The following is a 25,728-nucleotide window of genomic DNA, read 5'->3' as shown; positions in this document are numbered from 1 at the left end:
TATTGAAAGCTTAATGGTTTGTCCCGGCAAGATGGTTGTGTCATGCATGCCTTTAGTCAATTATGGTGGTGTTGGCTGCATGAGTCCTGCTGGCACTACAGGGGGAGCTGTGGTTCTATTGTTGGCGTTCTGCTATAATCTGATTCCTTTACATTGAAACACTTGCATGGGTTGGTTCCATTATCTAAATGTATGACAACTACTAAAGTACTACATACACTATTACGACTACAACAACAATGATGTTCAACTGAGAATTTAGTATTTTCTTCGTAAAGTAGGGATGATGTTCGAAATCGGTTCTCCCGGTTGTTCGATAAGAAAAGAACCGATTCCATGGACTCTAATCCCTTTTTGAGAACCGGTTATCGAGGCCACTATAGTAAAGACAAAGAGTTGGTTCTTTATTCGAATCCCTTCCCACGTACAGGAAATGCCCTGTGGGACCTGCAATGTTATGCCCATTGGGTAACAGTCAATATTTATTTATTTGATTTGATTTCTTTCTTATAAAATAAAAGTGAGCTTTTGTTAAACCAAATATTGTGTTTTTTTCCCATATATAACAACCTATTTGGATTCGATAAGAGAATCGATAAGGAATCTGTTCGATAAGAGGATTCGATAATGGGCTTGAACTCGATAATTTCTTATCAAACATCATCCCTATTGTAAAGGCAGACGTTTGAAGCTCTGATGTTGGAATCTCGGGTGTTCCAAAATGGCTGAGGTCAGTCAGCCAGATGTTTCTTTTAACTTGATGAAAGGACTTTGAAGGCTTTATTTTATTTGTCAAGTCTTTTTAATCAATTATTGAGAAGTGAGGCTGAATATATCTCTGTGATCAAGGCAGGGAGACGTCCAGTCAGTCATACTTCAGCCTCTGTGTGAGCGCTGGCTTTGATGGAAGTTTGAAGACAGGGTGGGCGGGCAGTGAGGCGCATGGCAAACTTTTGGGTAGCTCAGAAAAACAACCAAAAACTGTCTATAAAAGAACCAAACTTCATGAATGTTTTTTGTGACCGACAAGTATGTGAAGGACATAATGTCATGGCTGTCTTGAGTGTCCAATACTTTCTACAACTCTTATTTTTTTGTGATAGAGTGATTGGAGCACATACTTGTCTGTCACAAAAAACATTCATGAAGTTTGGTTCTTTTATGAATTTATTATGTGACCAAATCTGCTGGGTCAAAAGTATACATACAGCAATGTTAATATTTGGTTACATGTCCCTTGGCAAGTTTCACTGCAATAAGGCGCTTTTGGTAGCCTCACCTTTTCTCTTCCAAACATATTGCTGGGTATTGTGGCCAAACAGCTCAATGCTTGTTTTATCTGACATCACACGGACAAAGATGAGACCTTCTAGAGGAAAGTTCCGTGGTCAGATGAAACAGAAATTGAGCTGTTTGGCCACAATACCCAGCAATATGTTAGGAGGAGAAAATTTGAGGCCTTTAATCCCAGGAACACCATTCCTACCGTCAAGCATGATGGTAGTAGTATTATGCTCTGGGCCTGTTTTGCTGCCAATGGTACTGGTGCTTTAAATGGGACAATGAAAAAGGAGGATTACCTCCAAATTCTTCAGGACAACCTAAAATCATCAGCCCGGAGGTTGGGTCTTGGGCACAGTTGGGTGTTCCAACAGGACAATGACCCCAAACATATGTCAAAAGTGGTAAAGTAATGGCTAAATCAGGCTAGAATGAAGGTTTTAGAATGGCCTTCCCAAAGTCCTGACTTAAACGTGTGGACAATGCTGAAGAAACAAGTCCATGTCAGAAAACCAACAGATTTAGCTGAGCTGCACCAATTTTGTCGAGAGGAGTGGTCAAAAATTCAACCAGAAGCTTGTGGGTGGCTACCAAAAGTGCCTTATTGCAGTGAAACTTGCCAAAGGACATGTAACTAAATATTAACATTGCTGTATGTATACTTTTGACCCAGCAGATTTGCTCACATTTTCAGTAGACCTATAAAAAAATTCATAAAAGAACCAAACTTCATGAATGTTTTTTTGACCAACAAGTATGTGCTCCAATCACTCTATCACAAACAAATAAGAGTTGTAGAAATTATTGGAAACTCAAGACAGCCATGACATTATGTTCTTTACTAGTGTATGTAAACTTTTGATCGCGACTGTATATGTATATATATGTATGTATATATATATATATATATATATATATATATATATATATATATATATATATATATATATATATATATATATATATATATATATATATATGTATATACAGTGGGGCAAAAAAGTATTTAGTCAGCCACCCATTGACAATCAATGGGTGGCTGACTAAATACTTTTTTGCCCCACTGTATATATATATATATATATATATATATACGTATGTATATATATGTATATGTATATATATATATATATATGTATATGTATATATATATGTATGTATATATATATATATATATGTATATGTATATATATATATATATGTATGTATGTATGTATGTATGTATAAATATATTAAAAAATATATATATATTTACATACATATATACACATACATATATGCATACATACATACGTATATATATATAAATATATACATACGTATGTATGTATATATTTATATATATAAACTTACATACATATATACATACATACATATATATATATACTTACATACATATGTACATACATACATATATACACATATATACATACACATATATACATACATATATATATACATACATACATATATATATATATATACATACATACATATATACATACATACATATATACTCATACATATATATATATATATATATATATATACATACATATATACACATACATATATATATATATGCACATATACATACATATATATATACACACATATATACATACATATATATATATATATACATACATATATATATATACGTGTGTATATATATATATATATACTAATATATACATACATACATACATATATATACAAATACATACATATGTATACATACATACATACATATATATATACAAATACATATATACATACATACATATATATACAAATACATACATATATACACATACATACATACACATACATACATACACACACATATACACAATATATAGATATATATAGTGTTTTTTTCTTTTCTTTTAACACATTAGCAAACATTTCTACATTTTCATTGTTTGTGTTAAGATGGGGTGCTTGAGTGTACATTCATGAGAAATTAAATGACCTTTTTTTATTTTAGCAAATGGCTGCAATGAAACAAATACTGAAAAGTTTAAAGGGGTCTGACTACCCTCCGTACCCACTGTATGTCAGCAAATACAGGATCTATTTTTTTTTTCTGGACCGACCATCCAAATAATAGATGCTATTTACTATACATCAAACGTACATCAATATGAAAGCAATGGTGAAATACCTGCATGCTGTCCAGGTGGTTCTGAGCAACAACACCAATGCAGTAAAAAGAGATGTTAAAAAGACAAACATCATCACTCATGCTCATTTTCATTGAAAACACCATTAAAACATTACCCTCAACTGTTCACACCCAGAACCACACATGACCTGCTTACACAACTATATTTAGTAGTGTATTACTTGTATGTTATACTGCAATATTACATGAAATCTACACATGCAAAGCCCCGCCCCCTCAGTACAGACGCTCACCTCTAACAGATGAACCGCGCCTTCATGTTCCTTTTTAGCCACAACCTGAGCCTGGGAAACACAGATGCAGTGCTTCAGATCAGGATGACGTCATTCAAAACATTTTTCATCACTATGATTAGTCTAAAAGGGGAATTGCACCTTTTTTGGAACATTGCCTATCATGAGCCACAAGAACAAGAAAACACATGTACTTTCCTTTTCTGTTCATTTTAAATACTAAACAACTGCTAGTAAGAGGCGGCTAACTGCAGGTAATGGGGATACGATTTATCCCGCCTATAAAGCACTCTTAAAAAACCTCAAACACCCTTTTTATATACCGTATTTTTCGGACTATAAGTCGCAGTTTTTTTCATAGTTTAGCCGGGGGTGCGACTTATACTCAGGATTTTACTCCGTAAAATATAAAATAATATTATTTAGCTCATTCACGTAAGAGACTAGACGTATAAGATTTCATGGGATTTAGCGATTAAGAGTGACAGATTGTTTGGTAAACGTATAGCACAGGGGTGTCCAAACTATTTCCACTGAGGGCCACACACGGAAAAATTTCAGCATACGGGGGCCATTTTGATATTTTCCATTTTCAAACCACAACAAAATATATAGATTTTTTTTTTTTTTAACCTTTAGGGCTCCCGGGGATCAGTCAAGGGTCAAGGGTCTCAGTCATTAAAATATTAAAAATAAGTCAAGTTATTATTATTATTTTTTACAGTATATCTCTACCAACTTCAGGTTGATATCAAGTAAAAAAAACAGGTTTTATGCCTTTTCTGTCAAAGACAACTTTGTTTTTTATAGTAAAACTGAAATATGCAGTATTTAGTAATTAGAGCCCTAAAAGATCAATAATGCAGGACACCATTGATTTGAATTCTTTAATATTTTTGAGTAATCACAGTGAAAAGTTAAATAAAATCCCACTAAATATATATTTGGGATCTAAAAGGTCTCCCACTCATAAAGTGATACATTTTTATTTACTTTTTTTTACTTTTCACACTTAAATTACAAGATCAACTTCAGATACATCTGTTGATTTTACGTTTGAACTATTATTTTGTGTGTTTTATGCTCTTTTGTCAAATAAAACGTTGATGTTTTTATATGGCAACCACACAATTTATGCAATATTTTTTCCACATAAAACATTTTAAAATGAAATTTTTAAAGTAATAATTCATTGTAACATAGATTTTTTGTCTTTTTTTTTTTTTTTTTTTCAAGCAATGGCAAAAAAAATTAAAATAAAGACAAAAGATTTAAAAAAAAACAGCCTGCATGGCAGCTTTGTGTCAACATTGCAACTTTTTCTCGTTAGATTTCACCTCATTCCACTTTTTTAAAATGTTTATTTTTTATTTTTGCAATACTATCAATTTTGCAATTTTTGCAGAATGTGTGGGGGGCCGGTAAACGATTAGCTGCGGGCCGCAAATGGCCCCTGGGCCGCACTTTGGACACCTCTGGTATAGCATGTTCTATGTTATAGTTATTTGAATGACTCTTACCATAATTTGTTACATTAACATACCAGGCACGTTCTCAGTTGGTTATTTATGCGTCATATAACGTACACTTATTCAGCCTGTTGTTCACTATTCTTTATTTATTTTAAATTGCCTTTCAAATGTCTATTCTTGGTGTTGGGTTTTATCAAATAAATTTCCCCAAAAAATGCGACTTATACTCCAGTGCGACTTATATATGTTTTTTTCGTTCTTTATTATGCATTTTCGGCCTGTGCGACTTATACTTTCCTAAAAATACGGTACATGCTGTAAGTATGTATGTAATGTAGTAAAAGGCACATTTAAGATAGGAGGTAATATCTACAGTATTTTAGTCATTTTTAAGCATTATCGTAACTTGGGTGCATTGACTTCACAGAGCACATAGCAAAGATACTGTAGCTTCCATTGCTATGCGCTAAACATTTCAAATAAGAAAACAAAGCAGTGACTAACAATGTCCGCTCTCATTGGGATGCATGGGATGTTGTATCTTACAGCATTTGTGCCCTCCTTGAGCTGCAAAATTCAGATTCATTCCTCAGAATAAAGAATGTTTTCTAGTTGATTTTGTGTTGGTTTGATGCCGTGTTCAAATTTGCTGATTGACAAGTTTAGAGCAAATTAATATCAAGTTGGTAGCATGTGTGAATTTTCAAAGCGGACCAAGTTCCCGGCTTTGTGCCACAACCTTCTAGTATACACTGCAAAAAGTCAGTGTTCAAAAACAAGAAAACATTTTTACAAAAATGAGGGGTGTTTTATTTGAACTAAGGAAAATTATCTGCCAATAGAACAAGAAAATTCGGCTTGTCAAGACTTTCCAAAACAAGTAAAATTAGCTAACTTCAATGAACCCAAAAATACCTTAAAATAAGTATATTCTCACTAATAACAAGTGCACTTTTCTAGGTAGAAAAAGAAAAAGAGACGTTTTTGCTCAATATGTTGAAAAATATTCTTAAATTAAGTAAATGCTAGTGCCATTATCTTATGTTTTTTTTTTTTAAATAAGAAATTATTACTTTAAAAAAGTAGTGTTATACTTGTGAGTGTTGATGACACAGCTTTGCAACAGTTGATATTCTAGTTTCAAGCATGTTTTACTCAATATAGGTCATCAAATCTCAGCTACAAGCTGTAATATCTTACTGAGATCATTTAGGACCAAAACCCTTAAAACAAGTAAAACACTAACATAAACTCTGCTTAGTGAGAAGAATTATCTTATCAGACAGAAAATAAGCAAATATCACCCTTATTTGAGATATTTAATCTTACTTAGATTTCACTTGCAAAATGTATAATGTAGCATTGCCTTTTACTAACTCAAAGGCAATAACTGAGTATTGTTATTTGAAAATGTAGTTCAAGCTCCTTCTTCCTTGTTTTAACCAACCAACGTTAATAGCAGCTAAAGTTAACTCGTAGCTGACTACACGTGAGTGGAAATAAGTAGAAAAAAACAAAAGTACACTGCAAAAACTGAAATCTAAGATGAAATATCTCAAATAAGGGTGATATTTGCTTATTTTCTGTCTGATAAGATAATTCTTCTCACTAAGCAGATTTTATGTTAGAGTGTTTTACTTGTTTTAAGTGTTTTGGTCCTAAATGATCTCAGTAAGATATTACAGCTTGTTGCTGAGATTTGATGACCTATATTGAGTAAAACATGCTTGAAACTAGAATATCAAGTGTTGCAAAGCTGTGTCATCAACACTCACAAGTATAAAACTACTTTTTTAAAGTAATAATTTCATATTTCAAGCATGAAAAAAAAAAATCATGACTTTGACACAATTGTCTCTCATAAGCAAAATGGACTTTGCTGTTTTATTTTCAATGAAACAATAGAACATACGTACTCATATAGTAGTACACTTGTTATTAGTGAGAATATACTTATTTTAAGGTATTTTTGGGGTTCATTGAGGTTAGCTAATTTTACTTGTTTTGGAAAGTCTTGACAAGCCAAATTTTCTTGTTTTATTGGCAGATAATTTTGCTTAGTTCAAATAAAATACCCCTAATTTTTGTATTTTTTTGGGGGGGGGTTTGAACACTGACTTTTTGCAGTGTAGTTCCTTCTTACAAAAAGGGCTGCAAAAAAACACAAAAAAACCGATCCACATCCAAATTGTGATTCCTATTCATTCTGATTTTAAAATGATTCATAATTTAAAGAAAACGATTTTTAATAATACATTTTTTTAATACGCCGCCGGCTTCACTGGGCCCGAGCTCATCTAAGATGGACTGGAGCAAAGTGTAAAAGTGTTCTGTGGTCTGACGAGTCCACATTTTAAATTGTTTACGGAAACTGTGGACGTTATGTGTCCTCAGGAACAAAGAGGAAAAGAACCATCTGGACTGTTTATAGGTGCAAAGTGTAAAAGCCAGCATCTGTGATGGTATGGGGGTGTATTAGTGCCCAAAACATGGGTAACTTACACATCTGTGAAGGCACCATTAATGTTGAAAGGTACATACAGGTTTTGGAGCAACATATGTTATCATGGACGCCCCTGCTTATTTCAGCAAGACAATGCCTTCATAGTAAAAGAGTGCGGGTACTAGACTGGCCTGCCTGTAGTCCGGACCTGTCTCCCTATTGAAAGCGTAAAATACGACAATGGAGACCCCGCTGCAAAAAAAAAAAAAAAAAGCAATTCCTATTTATTCTGATTTTAAAATCATTCATAATTTTTAAAAAACAATAAAAAACATTGGTTTTTTTTGTTTTTTAATAATCTATTTTTTTTAAAGACATTTGTAAGCAATCCATAAGGAGCTTTACTAACCTGTTTTGAAAAAGTTTCATTGTAATTGTCATACCAAATAATACTGGTTTTGGGGCGGTATAGCTCAGTTGGTAGAGTGGCCGTGCCAGCAACTTGAGGGTTCCAGGTTCGATCCCCGCTTCTGCCATCCTAGCCACTGCCGTTGTGTCCTTGGGCAAGACACTTTACCCACCTGCTCCCAGTGCCACCCACACTGGTTTAAATGTAACTTGGATATTGGGTTCCACTATATAAAAGGGCTTCATAAATATAATTCACTTCACTTCACTAATACATTGTGAGAATCGGTTTGAATGGACAATCGTCACCCCAGAAATCGGATTCCCATCCCTAGTAGCTTGGTCACTATGCAGGCCACGCCATCCAATTTGAACCTTGTTGGCAGTATTTTGGATGTTTTTTCGAGGGATTTATCGTTGGAATAGATTAGTCCCATTACCTGATTTGTTGACCGCCTTGTACTAGCAGTTTTTTTTACTATTTAAATTCCCAGAAAATGGAAAATCCTGTATCATTATCACACATGGATGATGGGCAAAACTCCAAAAATAAGTGCAGTTCCCCTTCAAGAAACACATTGGACACAGTTTCTCCATCTCTGCAGCTGATTGATCAAATGGTTACTTCACACATTTTCACAAAGGACTATTGGGAGCAGACTGAAAAGAAGCAAATCTACGGTGCGTAACATTTTTGAGAAGAAAATAAGTTCTAACAAGGACTTTTCACAATTCCCATTTAACTCTAAAGGCAAACACACCCAAGACAAGATGAACCGTCTATGAAATAGACACAGATGTTTGTGCAATCACATTCAGCTGAGGATGGTGTGGAGGCGACAACACGTGAATGGAATGAAATGAAGATGTCATAATTTCTGACAGACATTGATCATAGTCAGAGCCGTAACTAGGATTTGACAAATACCGAGGTCAAAAAATTAGTTGTCCACTTTGATGGGTATCCCAGCACCATATCAATTATATTACCTTGAGCAACACAATGAATTTGGCATATCAAGATACTGATTAAACAGCGTGATTGTCACACAGGTGTGCCTTAGGCTGCCCACTGTCATAACGTGGAGTTTTACGCAGCTCACTGCGAGGATTGTTCTCCCGGGATGCAATCGGACTATACTGGACAAGGCTTGAAGGTAGGAACATTATTTAATTATTCAAACTCAAAGTACTACAAAAAGCGCTCAAGGCAAAGACAAGCTTAACGCAGGAAACCAAAAGCTGAGACTTAGCATAAACTATGGACATGAAACTAAAAACATGAAAAAACTCACTAAACTGTGGCTTGAAACAAATAGCAAGAACTATGGACATGGAACAAAAAAGACTTACTGGACACGGCATGAATCGAACAGCATGAACTATGGCATGAAAAAGTCAAAAGAGAGCAATGTCGCCAGGACGACTAACTGGCAAAAGAGGCTTAAATAATAGTCTCTGATTAGAGCAGGTGCGTGAGTCAAACACATGAGACAGGTGAAACTAATCAGTCGTCATGGAAACTAAAACAAACAAGGGAGCGCAAACAGAAACTCGTGGAGTCTTAAACCGAAAGTAACAAAAAACATGATCCAGATCATGACACCCACGATAAAATGCAACTCTGAAATATGCAGTTTTGGCACACGGCGCAATGCCGCAGATATTGCAAGTTTTGAGGCGGCGTGCAGTCAGCATGTTGACTGCAGGAAAATGTCCACCAGAGCTGTTGCCCGTGAATTGAATGTTCACTATTGGCAGTACATCCAACCGGCCTCACAACCGTATACCACACACGCTGTGTTCCAGTTCCTGGCAATATCCAGCAACTTCGCATCGAAGGCCACAATCAACAACCTGATCAACTCTGTGATGTGTTGCACTGCGTGAGGCAAATGGTAGTCATACCAGATACTGACTGCTTTTCTCACCCCCCAAGACCTCTAATAAAGCAAAACTGCTCATTTCAGAATGGCCTTTTATTGTGGGCAGACTAAGGCACACCTGTGCAACAATCACGCTGTTTAATCAGCATCTTGATATGCCACACCTGTGAGGTGGGATGGATTATCTTGGCACATAAGAAATGCTCACTAACACAGATTTGTGAAAAATATTTGAGAGGAATAGATATTTTGTGTATATAAGTAAATGTTTTAGATCTTTGAGTTCAACTCATGAAAAATGGGAGCAAAAACAAGTGTTGTGTTTATATTTGTGATCAGTATATGTAGCAACTTGTAGTTTTAAGAGTATTTATTTGTATCAATAAAGAAAGATAATCCTAAATCTAGATTATGTAATAATAATTTGCTTAATAGCAAATAACGTTAATAGCAGCTGAAGTTAACTCGCAGCTGACTACACGTGAGTGGAAATAAGTAGAACAAACAAAAGTACACTGCAAAAACTGAAATCTAAGTAAGATTAAATATCTCAAATAAGGGTGATATTTGCTTATTTTCTGTCTGATAAGATCATTCTTCTCACTAAGCAGATTTTATGTAAGAGTCTTTTACTTGTTTTAGGGGTTTTGGTCCTAAATGATCTCAGTAAGATATTACAGCTTGTTGCTGAGATTTGATGACCTATATTGAGTAAAACATGCTTGAAACTAGAATATCAACTGTTGCAAAGCTGTGTCATCAACACTCACAAGTATGAAACTACTTTTTGAAAGTAATAATTTCTTACTTCAAGCATGAAAAAAAAATCATGATTTCGACAAAATTGTGTCTCATAATTAAAACGGATGCTGGGTTTTTTCAATGAAACAATAGAAAATACGTACTCATATAGTAGTACAGTTGGCACAGTACAGTAAACTGACAGTTAATATTTAAACATTTAACATATGACAATTTTAACAATTTTGAACAGAAATAGTTCATGCACATTCAGATAAATTCTTCAAAATTACAATTTAAAAAAATTTGGCCGGGTGCCAGGCTGTATATATGCGCACTAATTGACTGAAAGAGCACGCACTTGGCATGATGATGTCATGTTATCGATGGAAAAATGCATTTTTAGACCATATGATTTGCCTGAGCGGCTAGGAGACCCCGAGAGTAACAAGCGGTTCCCTTGTTGCCTTTCCATTAAGAACAATAAATTAGTTTTTAGTATAAGTTTGCTGGTTTCAAGAAATGTAATGCAGAGTGCATATCATTAGTGAGAATATACTTATTTTAAGTATTTTTGGGTTCATTGAAGTTAGCTAATTTTACTTGTTTTGGAAAGTCTTGACAAGCCAAATTTTCTTGTTCTATTGGCAGATAATTTTGCTTAGTTCAAATAAAATACCCCTCATTTTTTTATTTTTTTTTATTGTTTTTGAACACTGACTTTTTGCAGTGAAAGGGGTTAACCTCCTAGTGCCCCAAGACCCCATAGAGGAGCCTCCACTGCCGGATGCACTTTAACGTCATGCCCAGGACACAAAAATATTGCGGTACTACCGTATTTTTCGGAGTATAAGTCGCACCGGAGTATAAGTCGCACCTGCCGAAAATGCATAATAAAGAAGGAAAAAAACATATGTAAGTCGCACTGGAGTATAAGTCGCACCTGCCGAAAATGCATAATAAAGAAGGAAAAAAACATATATAAGTCGCACTGGAGTATAAGTCGCATTTTTTGGGGAAATTTATTTGATAAAACCCAACACCAAGAATAGACATTTGAAAGGCAATTTAAAATAAATAAAGAATAGTGAACAACAGGCTGAATAAGTGTATATTATATGAGGCATAAATAACCAACTGAGAACGTGCCTGGTATGTTAACATAACATATTATGGTAAGAGTCATTCAAATAACTATAACATATAGAACATGCTATACGTTTACCAAACAATCTGTCACTCCTAATCGCTAAATCCCATGAAATCTTATACGTCTAGTCCAGGGGTCGGCAACCCAAAATGTTGAAAAAGCCATATTGGACCAAAAATACAAAAACAAATCTGTCTGGAGCCGCAAAAAATTAAAAGCCATATTACATACAGATAGTGTGTCATGAGATATACGTTGAATTAAGATGACTTAAAGGAAACTAAATTACCTCAAATATACCTACAGATGAGGCATAATGATGCAATATGTACATATAGCTAGCCTAAATAGCATGTTAGCATCGACTAGCTTGCAGTCATGCAGTGACCAAATATGTCTGATTAGCACTCCACACAAGTCAATAACATCAACAAAACTCACCTTTGTGTATTCACGCACAACATTAAAAGTCTGGTGGACAAAATGAGACAGAAAAAGAAGTGGCATAAAACACGTCCTAGAAAGTCGGAGAAAGGTCTACATGTAAACAAACTACGGTGAGTTCAAGGACCGCCAAAATTAGTAGGACAAAACGACGCTCCAAATACTCGAATCAGTGAAGCCTGTTTAATATAAACAGTGTGCTTTATAACAATTAGGGAGGTTTGTGTCATGTTTGTCCTCCTACAGAAACCATATTAAAACAAAAAATATATTTTTTTCCCCTCATCTTTTTCCCTTTTTCATACATTTTTGAAAAAGCTCCACAGAGCCACTAGGGCGGCGCTAAAGAGCCGCATGCGGCTCTAGAGCCGCGGGTTGCCGACCCCTGGTCTAGTCCATACTTGCCAACCCTCCCGTTTTTAGCGGGAGAATCCCGGCATTCAGCGCCTCTCCCGACAAACTCCCGGTATTGAGCCGGAGCTGGAGGCCACGCCCCCTCCAGCTCAATGCGGACCTGAGACTGAGTGGGGACAGCCTGTTCTCACGTCCGCTTTCCCACAATATAAACAGCTTGCCTGCCCAATGACGTCATATTTTGTAGAACAGACTTCTCCATTGAACACGGTGGCCGGAATTATATACTCATCATGAACGGAGAAGTTAAACAGGACAATACTGCCATCTAATGGATAGCCACCGGAACACTGAAATTCAAGTATTTTTTTTTTCTATGTAAATAAAATAATATATATAGATAGAATTCACTGAAAGTCAAGTATTTCATACATATATATATATATATATATATATATATATATATATATATATATAGATATATATATATATATGAAATATATATGAAATACTCGAGTTGGTGAATTCTAGCTGTAAATAACCACGCCCCCCACCCCCTACCCCCACCTCCCGATATTGGAGGTCTCAAGGTTGGCAAGTATGGTCTAGTCCAGGGGTGTCAAAGGTACGGCCCGAGGGCCGGATCAGGCCCGCGAACAGGTTTTATCTGGCCCGGGGGATGAATTTGCTAAGTATAAAAATTAACCTGAAATTTTTCAATGAAAGAAACTGCTGTTCTAAATGTGTCCACTGGATGTCGCAATAGCAATTCTTTGTATCTTTGTAGATGATGCTACATATGTACAAAATAAACCACATTATGTAAGTACATCAGTCGACAAAAATGATCAAACTACATAAATAACATACTGTAATTTGATTTTGATATCATTTGTTTATCTTGATAGATTGAAAATGAACACCAATGAGTTGACTGATGAACATTATCACATCATTTCTTCAGGAAATATAAATAACAACAAATAAAGACAGAATGCTATTAACCGCAACATGTAAGTGTAAAAAAAAACTACAACATTATAATTTGTACATTTTCGCAATGTGCTTGTTCTATTTTTAAACAAAGAAAACAATCTGAAGTTGTCTTTATTTTTAAGTTATCGTGCCGTGATTTTACCAGTCCGGCCCACTTGGGAGTAGATTTCTCTCCATGTGGCCCCCGATCTAAAATGAGTTTGACACCTCTGGTCTAGTCTCTTACGTGAATGAGCTAAATAATATTATTTGGATATTTTACGGTAATGTGTTAATAATTTCACACGTGAGTCGCTCCTGAGTATAAGTCGCACCCCCAGCCAAACTATTAAAAAAAACTGCGACTTATAGTCCGAAAAATACGGTATACTAATACCGGTATACCGTACAACCCTACGTCGAATAAATGTGGCAGAAAAACAAAAACAAAAAAACGTTTTATTCAAAAAGATGAACATCTGTTGAGAGAAAACATGCACGCATCCGTCGACTTAGCACATTCATAAATCTACTTTGCAGGCAATTAATTACGGGGAATGCGGAACATCGGAAGGCAGATAAAGCAGTAATGAGCTTCTGCTAACGAGAGGAGAAAAGCCGCCTGTGAGTGGTCGACTGTGAAGCCGGAGCGACGCGACAATTCCTATCACGTTCACACTATCAACAATCTCGGCCTTTGCCTGACTCGCTTTGACACTAAAGCCAGCTCCGGTGCACAGAAAAGAAAAGGCCAAGCACCAAAACGGCCTTCGGAAAAGGTGTCATAACCACTTTGCAACGTGGTGAAGGTGGGTGGTGTGAGGGGACGACGGCTCAAGTAGGGCCAGGGATGACATTTCGGGAGAGACGCCGACTGCCTCGACCGACTCTGAACTGGAACGTATCGCCATGGCTTGTTCAACCAAATCAACCGATGCTGACTCAGCAAACAACACCACCTCTTTAAGGGTCAACCTGACTTGTCTTACCTTCTGGAGCAGGTCAATCTCCTGCTGCTTTGCATTGAGTACAGCCAAGGCCTGCTCATGCTCCAACTCCAGCTGCTGCCTCCGCTCCGCAGCCTCGCGCATATGCTGGTCCGCAAAGGGAAGAGAGGTTGGGGAACCCGGGTGGAAGGAAGGGGTTAGGGGGGGGGAGGGGGAGGGCATAAAAGACGGCTAATGTTAGTGTTGCCAAGATCCAAGGCAAAGTGCATCTCAAGTCTTTCACCACGCATTCCACTCGGGCGCAGAGAACGTACTGATCCGGTTACAGAGCAACATCAACTACTGCACTGCAAAAACTGAAATCTAAGTAAGATGAAATATCTCAAATAAGGCTGATATTTGCTTATTTTCTGTCTGATAGATTTTATGTTAGAGTGTTTTACTTGTTTTAAGTGTTTTGGTCCTAAATGATCTCAGTAAGATATTACAGCTTGTTGCTGGGATTTGATGACCTATATTGAGTAAAACATGCTTGAAACTAGAATATCAACTGTTGCAAAGCTGTGTCATCAACATTCACACGTATAAAACTGCTTTTTCAAAGTAAAAATGTCTTATTTCAAGCATGAAATAAAAAAAAAACATGACTTTGACACAATTGTGTCTCATAATTAAACTGACAGTTAATATTTAAACATTTGACATGTGACATTTCCAAACAATTTTGAACAGAAATAGTTCATGCACATTCAGATAAATTCTTCGAAATTACAATAAAAATTATATATGTATATATGCGCACTAATTGACTGAAAAAGCACGCACTTGGCGCGATGATGTCATGTTATCAATGGAAAAATGCATTTTTAGACCATATGATTTGCCTAAGCGGCTAGGAGACCCCGAAAGTAACAAGCATTTGCCGGGGGCCGGGCTGTAAATATATATATATATATATATATATATATATATATATATATATATATATATATATATATATATATATATATATATATATATATATATATATATACACTACCGTTCAAAAGTTTGGGGTCACCCAAACAATTTTGTGGAATAGCCTTCATTTCTAAGAACAAGAATAGACTGTCGAGTTTCAGATGAAAGTTCTCTTTTTCTGGCCATTTTGAGCGTTTAATTGACCCCACAAATGTGATGCTCCAGAAACTCAATCCGCTCAAAGGAAGGTCAGTTTTGTAGCTTCTGTAATGAGCTAAACTGTTTTCAGATGTGTGAACATGATTGCACAAGGGTTTTCTAATCATCAATTAGCCTTCTGAGCCAATGAGCAAACACATTGTACCATTAGAACACTGGAGTGATAGTTGCTGGAAATGGGCCTCTATACACCTATGTAGATATTGCACCAAAAACCAGACATTTGCAGCTGGAATAGTCATTTACCACATTAGCAATGTATAGAGTGTATTTCTTTAAAGTTAAGACTAGTTAAAAGTTATCTTCTTTGAAAAGTACAGTGCTTTTCCTTCAAAAATAAGGACATTTCAATGTGACCCCAAACTTTTGAACTGTAGTGTATATATATATATATATATATATATATATATATATATATATATATATATATATATATATATATATATATATATATATATATATATATATATATATGTGTATGTACTGTATATACTATATTCCTTGCTCACTAATTGACTGAAAAGGCACGCACTTGGCGCGATGATGTCATGTTATCGATGGGAAAATGCATTTTTAGACCATATGATTTGCCTGAGCGTTGCCATTTTGCCTTTCCATTAAAAAAATAAACTAGTTTTTAGTGTAAGTTTTCTGGTTTCAAGAAATGTAATGCCGAGCGCATATTATGTCAAGATAATGGCACTAGCATTTACCTAATTTATTAAGAATATTTTTCAACATATGGAGAAAAAAGGTCTCATATTTGTTTTTGCTATCAAGAAAAGTGCACTTGTTATTAGTGAGAATATACTCATTTTAAGGTATTTTGGGGTTCATTGAGGTTAGCTAATTTTACTTGTTTTGGAAAGTCTTGACAAGTCAAATTTTCTTGTTCTATTGGCAGATAATTTTGCTTAGTTCAAGTAAAATACCCCTCATTTTTGTATTTTTTTTTCTTGTTTTTGAACACTGACTTTTTGCAGTGTGCTGCTGCTGTGCCAAAATAGCAAAAATAATAACAAAAACAATGGGAAAATGCTGGTCATGAATTTAGGGGTTGCCAACCATTTCTGGGAAAATGAAATTGTCCGGTATAAAAAAGTATGAGAAGGGCCACCGCTTTTTATACGCAGATAACACGCTGTGATCGGTGGGGGTTTTGACCTCCCTCATACTTGCCAATTGTGTCTCATAATTAAAACAGATGACGGCCAAATGGACTTTGCTGTTCTATTTTCAATGAAACAATAGAAAACACGTACTCATATAGTAGTACAGTTGGCACAGTACAGTAAACTGACAGTTAATATTTAAACATTTAACATGTGACATTTCTAACAATTTTGAACAGAAATAGTTCATGCACATTCAAATAAATTCTTCAAAATTACAATTAAAAAAATTTTGGCCGGGGGCCGGGCTGTATATATGCGCGCTAATTGACTGAAAGAGCACGCACTTGGCGCGATGATGTCATGTTATCGATGGAAAAATGCATTTTTAGACAATATGATTTGCCTGAGCGGCTAGTAGACCCCGAGAGTAACAAGCGGTTGCCTTGTTGCCTTTCCATTAAGAACAATAAATTAGTTTTTAGTATAAGTTTGCTGGTTTCAAGAAATGTAATGCCGAGCGCATATCATTATGTCAAGTTAATGGCACTAGCATTTACTTCATTTAAGAATATTTTTCAACATATTGAGCAAAGAGGTCTAATTAGTTTTTTCTACCAAGAAAAGTGCACTTGTTATTAGTGAGAATATACTTATTTTAAGGTATTTTTGGGTTCATTGAGGTTAGCTAATTTTACTTGTTTTGGAAAGTCTTGACAAGCCGAATTTTCTTGTTCTATTGGCAGATAATTTTGCTTAGTTCAAATAAAATACCCCTCATTTTTGTATTTTTTTTTCTTGTTTTTGACCGCTGACTTTTTGCAGTGTGGGCAATTATTTTGACTGAGGGGCCAAATTTAAAGAGGGGGCCGGTATATCTATTTTTTGGAACACTAATACAACACCTCACAATATTGTCTGATTGAATGCTAAACACGTTATGACAGACCGCCTTAAAACACGGAATGGAATTTTACATTTTTTTTAACGGAATGAGACACCCAGAATGTACATGAAAATAAAGAATGTGGGATTCACAATATTAACTATGAACGATAAAACACGGAATATTGACAACATACTGTATGAACACCACACCCCCTTCGAGCGACATCATTTACAATCAAGCGTAACGCGACAAAAATGCAACAAACAGGAAAATATGAACGTGAAAAAACAAAAACAAAAAAAAACCCCACCTCCAATTGGATACATCTCTAAGCTTTAGAACTTTGTTGTAAAAATCCCAGTCCGTGTCTGACCCTGACACCCGCATTTCAGGCTGGCCGCTCTGGAAACACTCTGTGGAAACGCTCCCCACCCACACTGCTTGGTGCCTCGTCTGAGCTGCTGTGACGTATATTACCATAGTAACTAATTAGATTACCATAGTAACTGTAGAAGTTGCTTCCTAGCAGTTCCACTGTACACACGTCACCGAAGCCAGGCGTGCAGTTTTTAACAAAGTTTTAATGCTCAACAATGAATCAAAAAGTATTTTCAGAAGTCCGTGACTTTTCAGTCCCTCCCAGTCCTTCTCTCCTCCCCTGCTCTCGGCCGCTTACTGTTAAAGACAACAGATGATTAGATTAACACGTACCACCTGTGAAATCTAATCACCCGTCAGCTGTGTCTCGCCGTCAGCACATGCCCCACCCCCATTCGATGGTGCTCGTCCTCAGCACCATAGACGGAGGCGGTGACCTTTGCTCCTGCAGGCGCGCTGGCCACACCTCCCCCCACAGTAACTAATTAGATGACCATAGTAACTAGTACATCATGCAAAAGCGCAAACTCCAACCATTGAAATACTTTGTAAAGTTCAAGACTTCCGGTCATTTGAAAACATCACTGCTCATCATAATGGCAGCTACAGTTTCCATCTTAAAGATCTAAAACAAAATATTTGGGAATGTCCAGCGGGCCAGATTGAAAAGCTTAGCAGGCCCCATGCGGCCCCCGGGCCTTAATTTGCCCAGGTGTGATGTATACAGTATGTTCCTTACTGCGCAGCCTTTGCTTACTTGACATAATATACCAAAAAAAAAAAATTGGCTCCTCTGCCACATCACCAACGCAGGAACATGATGAAAAAATATCCAGTAATAAAAACACGGGACAAATCGCGTCCCTTGAGGGTTCAACGTGTACTTTTGTTTTGAAGTGAATTCATTAACTCACACCATGTTTTGCTTACGGTGAAGATTGACATCCAACTTGGAGAAGGCAAACCACCAAGTTGAATTAAATAGTGGTATTTCGGTTTGAGCACATAAATAAATAAGGCCCCTTAGTTTGATATTTGCAGGTGGATTGGATCTATTCTCGTAGGAAAAGAGGCTCTAGTTGGGACTTCGGAATGCAAAAGTGATAACCCTATCCTTGAGAAGAGACTACCTGTCTAGCTCAATGCCAACATTTGAGTTATGACTTAAAGCAGTTGTTTTCCGGAAACTTTTTGATTGATTGATTTTTGATTGAAACTTGTATTAGTAGATTGCACAGTACAGTACATATTCCGTACAATTGACCACTAAATGGTAACACCCGAATAAGTTTTTAAACTTGTTTAAGTCGGGGTCCAAGTAAATCAATTCATGGTAATTCATGGTAAACTTACACACGGACATCTCCTTACATGGTCAGGTTGTGCTGTCCTGACTTACCACACACCCAGACTGAGACAGAAGGAATATATAACTGATGGTTTGGCTTCTCCGGGTTAGGAGTCCGTCATTTTTTGACCGGAGGTCCTCCAGGTACTGCAGACCTGACTAATGACACTCGCTTGTAATAAAGCAACGTTTTGGTTCAGTAAAGCGTCTCCGACGTCTCTTTTTGATCCAGCCGCACTGCCGTGTCATCCTTCTGTCCGGACGAGGATGACAAGACCAGAAATACACATCAGTTTCTAAATACGGGTTGATTCCGTTTTTTCAAGGGACGGTTGGCAACCCTACTCTTTTGGTCAGGACCAGATTGTAAACCACGAGTGTGAATGCTGCCTGAGACACAATTAAAGAAGCTGTTTGCAGCATTGATGCTTCGAGGGCGCTAACTTTCCAATTTTTTTTTTTTATTTTTTTATTTTTTTTAACTTTCCAATTTAAATTAGTCGTTATATTCCGCCGTCTTCCGGCTTCAATGATGTAACAACGCACGGGCATTAGCTTTGGGTGTTGTTAGCTTATTATAGCGGTTTGGAAAGTTAGCATTAGCTAACATTGAATGATTGATTGATTGATTGAGACTTTTATTAGTAGGTTGCACAGTGAAGTACATATTCCGTACTATTGACCACTAAATGGTAACACCCGAATACGTTTTTCAACTTGTTTAAGTCGGGGTATGTTGTATCATAACAACAACATGATTGCAAATTGTTTGTTACTTCTCCTGGACTGTTCTTGTGTGTGTGCACGCACTCTCTGCGCGTACGTGTTGGCGAGACAGGGTCAGTGACCGCTGGAAACACCAATCATTTTCCTCCGGGCGGTAAAACGAATTGTTACACAAAAGTACACTGCAAAAACTATAATCTAAGTAAGATTAAATATCTCAAATAAGGGTGATATTTGCTTATTTTCTGTCTGATAAGATCATTCTTCTCACTAAGCATATTTTATGTTAGAGTGTTTTACTTGTTTTAAGGCTTTTGGTCCTAACTGATCACAGTAAAATATTACAGCTTTTATGACCTATATTGAGTAAAACATGCTTGAAACTTGAATATCAACTGTTGCAAAGCTGTGTCATCAACACTCACAAGTATAAAACTACTTTTTTTAAAGTAATAATTTCTTATTTCTAATCATGACTTTGACACAAATGTGTCTCATAATTAAAACAGATGGACTTTGCAGTTTTATTTTCAATGAAACAATAGAAAATACGTACTCATATAGTAGTACAGTTGGCACAGTACAGTAAACTGACAGTTAATATTTAAACATTTAACATTTCTAACAATTTTGAACAGAAATAGTTCATGCACATTCAGATAAATTCTTCAAAACTACAATTTAAAAAAATTTTGGCCGGGGGCCGGGCTGTATATATGCGCACTAATTGACTGAAAGAGCACGCATTTGGCGCGATGATGTCATGTTATCGATGGAAAAATGCATTTTTAGACCATATGATTTGCCTGAGCGGCTAGGAGACCCCGACAGTAACAAGCGGTTGCCTTGTTGCCTTTCCATTAAGAACAATAAATTAGTTTTTAGTATAAGTTTGCTGGTTTCAAGAAATGTAATGCCGAGTGCATATCATTAGTGAGAATATACTTATTTTAAGTATTTTTGGGTTCATTGAAGTTAGCTAATTTTACTTGTTTTGGAAAGTCTTGACAAGCAAATTTCCTTGTTCTATTGGCAGATAATTTTGCTTAGTTCAAATAAAATACCCCTAATTTTGGTTTTTTTTTCTTGTTTTTGAACACTGACTTTTTGAAGTGTAGCAATTGTAAAAAATATAGTAAGTTTTACCACATATATTTTCTGTCAAACCACTAATGGGAACATAAGCTAGCTAGTGGTGTTCTTGTTATTATTTTTGCTTTGAAAAATGTCACTTTGAGCAAGTTGCAAACAGCCCTTTTTAAGCATTAGTGTAAGCTTGGAACAAACATCATTTTTGTCGCATGCAGTTGAGGTAGCATCAATTGCTCTGTGACTGGAAATGAGTCCAGGTTACGTTTGCCTTTCAAGTCCGGGGGTCTCTGCAACCCTGAACATGCTAACCAGAATGGAAAGCGGACGGATATATATTTTGATGCATGGATACCTCTGCAGTCACACAATTTGTTTTTCAATGCACGACAGAATTAAGTGTGCAGCATTCTGTTCGCCACAACAGCCAAGTGATAACAAGCAGAAAACAGGAAAAAAAACAGCTAGATTTGCTGCCCCCTTTAGGTGGCAAAATGCCTCTCAGGAGTCTCATTACAGGGAGTAATAGTCGCATCCTCAGTACTTAATCAAGTTACATGAAAAGGGTGAGCAAATTCCACAGTGTGCCTACTTGTTGTTATGATCCGTTGCCCGGATCATGTTCTGTTTAGTTTTGGACTCCCTCAGTTCCTGTTTTGTGCACCACTGTGTTCGTTTTCTGTTACCGTGGGTGCCGATTGGTTGCAGCTGCCTCTGATTAGTGTCTGGGATGCTCACCTGTTGCCAGGCACTAATCAGAGTGCAAAAACTGAAATCTAAGTAAGATTAAATATCTCAAATAAGGGTGATATTTGCTTATTTTCTGTCTGAGAAGATCATTCTTCTCACTAAGCAGATTTTATGTCAGAGTGTTTTACTTGTTTTAAGGGTTTTGGTGCTAAATGATCTCAGTAAAATATTACAGCTTGTTGCTGAGATTTGATGACCTATATTGAGTAAAACATGCTTGAAACTAGAATATCAACTGTTTCAAAGCTGTGTCATTAACACTCACAAGTATAAAACTACTTTTTTTAAAGTAATAATTTCTTATTTCAAGATTGAAAAAAAAAAAATCATGACTTTGACACAATTTTGTCTCATAATTAAAACAGACAACTTTAATTTTTTATTGAAACATTTAACATGTGACATTTCAAACAATTTTGAACAGAAATAGTTCATGCACATTCAGATAAATTCTTCAAAATTACTATAAAAAAAGATCATATATATATATATATATGCGCACTAATTGACTGAAAAAGCACGCACTTGGCGCAATGATGTCATGTTATCAATGGAAAAATGCATTTTTAGACCATATGATTTGCCAAAGTGGCTAGGAGACCCCGAGAGTAACAAGCATTTGCCTTGTTGCCTTTCCATTAAGAACAATAAATTAGTTTTTAGTATAAGTTTGCTGGTTTCAAGAAATGTAATGCCGAGCGCATATCATTATGTCAAGATAATGGCACTAGCATTTACTTAATTTAAGAATATTTTTTTTCTCTTTTTTTTTTCTGCCAAGAAAAGTGCTCTTGTTATTAGTGAGAATATACTTATTTTAAGGTATTTCGGGGTTCATTGAGGTTAGCTAATTTTACTTGTTTTGGAAAGTCTTGACAAGCCACATTTTATTGTTCTATTGGCAGATAATTTTGCTTAGTTCAAATAAAATACCCCTAATTTTTGTATTTTTTTTTCTTGTTTTTGAACACTGACTTTTTGCAGTGTAGTTTGCCACACGCAACAGTTAACGACAGTATTTTGATTCCTTTTGTATGCTAGCTTCCACGCTAGGCTCTTTTTGTATGCTAGCTTCCACGCTAGCCCCCTTAGCTTTGCCTCCTGTGCTATGAGCATGCTTTATTTATTTTTCCTGCCTGATTTATTGTTCAAATAAATCATTTCCTACCTTCACGCTGCGTCCGGAGTCCGTCTGCATCTTGGGAGAACAACTCCCCGCATCACAATGCGACCCGATCGTTACAGTAACCAATCGGCACCCGTGGTAACAGAAAACGAACACAGGGGTGCACAAAACAGGAACTGGGGGAGTCCAAAACCAAACAGAACATGATCCGGGCAACCGATCATAACACTTGTGCCTCATCCAAAAACTCCAACATAAAATGGTGTTCAATATGCCCGTGTCATCCATTCATATCCCAGAGTGAACGTTTGTGGCAGCAAAGTGAAAGGAGCCAATGTTCGTGCCAGTGGAAGCTCAAGGGTAATATGTGTTGGTGGATATGTGTGGGGACCAGATCATCATGGCGGTCTCACAATTCCGCTCCACCTCATGCATCAATCACAGTCCGCAAAGTGGAGGGCTAGGTGAGCGTCTGTATGTTTGTCTGCAAGCATCCCACCGACAAAACTGCGGTGGACAAAACAGCACTGCTTTCTTGGGACGGACATAGCAGCGATACCTTTTAACTCTAGCAGGGGTAGAGGCAATTAAGGGAGGGTCGAGGAAACATAAAATATCGAAATAGGGGGGTCAAGCTCCGAGCTTCTAATCGCTCACTGCTCCTGGTCAGACCTTCCCGCACGGCACTGGAAGGCAACAGACACGTCAGGGACATTAGACTGGTGAATGGGAACACAACCGACAGAAGGAGGCAGCGAAGGTCCTGGGGGAAGATGTACTTGTGCACACGTGAAGCTGCCGTACTCACCTTGAGCACCTGCTCTAGGTTCTCCAGTTTGCCTTGGAGCTGGTTCCTCTCCCACTGAGCTAAATCTCTCTCCTGCGTCACAGCACCAAGCGTATCTTTGAGTTGGGCATACTCAGTCTTCACCTGTGCACACAGAACAAGCAAAGGGTCTATAACAGTGGTTCTTAACCGGGGTTCGATCGAACCCTAGGGGTTCCGTGAGTCGGGCTCAGGGGTTCGGCGGAGGTCAAAACACACCCGACTCATTGTGTAAATAAAAACTTCTCCCTATCGGCGTATTACGGATAAGGCAACAGCAGAAGTCACACAGATTTGCAGGTGTGTAATTTGTTGTGAGTTTATGCACTGTTTCGGTTTTGTTCTTTGAACAACATGATGTTCATGCACGGTTCATTTTGTGCACCAGTAAAAAAACATGGTAACACTTTAGTATGAGGAACATATTCACCATTAATTAGTTGCTTATTAACATGCAAATTAGTAACATATTGGCTCTTAACTAGTCATTATTAAGTACTTATTAATGCCTTATTCGGCATGGCCTTATTATAACCCTATAACCCTGGCCCTATCCCTCTAACCCTAACCCTAACCAAATAACTCTAAATTAAGTCTTTGTTACTTAGAATATGTTCCCCATACTAAAGTGTTACCAAAAACATATAACTTTGTCTTGAATTTGAAAAAAAACGAACATTTTATTTTTCACTAAAGAAGGGTTCGGAGAATGCGCATATGAAACTGGTGGGATTCGGTACCTCCAACAAGATTAAAGGCCTACTAAAATGATTTTTTTTATTCAAACGGGGAGAGCAGATCCATTCTATGTGTCATACTTGATCATTTCGCGATATTGCCATATTTTTGCTGAAAGGATTTAGTATAGAACAACGACGATAAAGTTCGCAACTTTTGGTCTCTTTGCCTTGCCCCTACCGGAAGTAGTGTGACGTAGTCAGTTGTTCGCCTCCTCATATTTTACTATTGTTTTCAATGCAGCTAGAGCGATTCGGACCGAGAAAGCGACGATTACCCCATTAATTTGAGCGAGGATGGAAGATTTGTGGATGAGGAACGTTAGAGTGACGGACTAGAATGCAGTGCAAGACACATCCTTTTTCGCTCTGACCGTAACTTAGGTACAAGCTGGCTCATTGGATTCCACACTCTCTCCTTTTTCTATTGTAGATCACGAATTTGTATTTTAAGCCACCTCGGATACTATATCCTATTGAAAATGAGAGTCGAGAACACGAAATAGACATTCACGGTGACTTTTATCTCCACGACAATACATCGGCGAAGCTCTTTAGCTACTGAGCTAACGTGATAGCATCTGACTCAAATGCAGATAGAAACAAAATAAATAAATCCCTGACTGGAAGGATAGACAGAAGATCAACAATACTATTAAACCAGGGACATGTAACTACACGGTTAATAATTCTCAGCCTGGCGAAGCTTAACAATGCTGTTGCTAACAACGCCATTGAAGCTAACTTAGCAACCGGACCTCACAGAGCTATGATAAAAACATTAGCGCTCCACCTACGCCAGCCAGCCCTCATCTGCTCATCAACACCCGTGCTCACCTGCGTTCCAGCGATCGACGGCGCGACGAAGGACTTCACCCGATCATCCGTGCGGTTGGCGGCTAGCTCGGCTAGCGCGTCTGCTGTCCAAGTAAGTCCTCCTGGTTGTGTTGCTGCAGCCAGCCGCTAATACACCGATCCCACCTACAACTTTCTTCTTTGCAGTCTCCATTGTTCATTAAACAAATTGCAAAAGATTCACCAACACA

General features: G+C 36.9%; 1 protein-coding gene across 13 annotated transcripts in view; it reads right to left on the bottom strand.

Annotated features, from left to right (window-relative positions):
- rimbp2b (RIMS binding protein 2b) overlaps positions 1–25,728 on the bottom strand; it is a 160,536-nt gene that overhangs the window by 52,978 nt on the left and 81,830 nt on the right. For 12 of the 13 annotated variants that reach the window (XR_009826569.1, XM_062051086.1, XM_062051079.1 and 9 more), the window contains 4 exons: positions 23,928–24,050; positions 14,565–14,669; positions 3,703–3,753; positions 3,449–3,469 (listed from right to left, as the gene is read on the bottom strand). Coding sequence is in view for 12 of the 13 variants with exons in the window: in XM_062051086.1 (XP_061907070.1) it covers positions 3,449–3,469; positions 3,703–3,753; positions 14,565–14,666 (174 nt within the window). In the remaining variant the exon portion in view is untranslated. The remainder of the gene's footprint in view (positions 1–3,448; positions 3,470–3,702; positions 3,754–14,564; positions 14,670–23,927; positions 24,051–25,728) is intronic. The other variant, XM_062051075.1, reaches the window with a different exon arrangement.

Source organism: Entelurus aequoreus, linkage group LG06 (genome assembly GCF_033978785.1).
Source record: "Entelurus aequoreus isolate RoL-2023_Sb linkage group LG06, RoL_Eaeq_v1.1, whole genome shotgun sequence".
Classification (NCBI taxonomy): domain Eukaryota; kingdom Metazoa; phylum Chordata; class Actinopteri; order Syngnathiformes; family Syngnathidae; genus Entelurus; species Entelurus aequoreus.
This window is presented reverse-complemented; position numbering and strand designations above follow the sequence as displayed.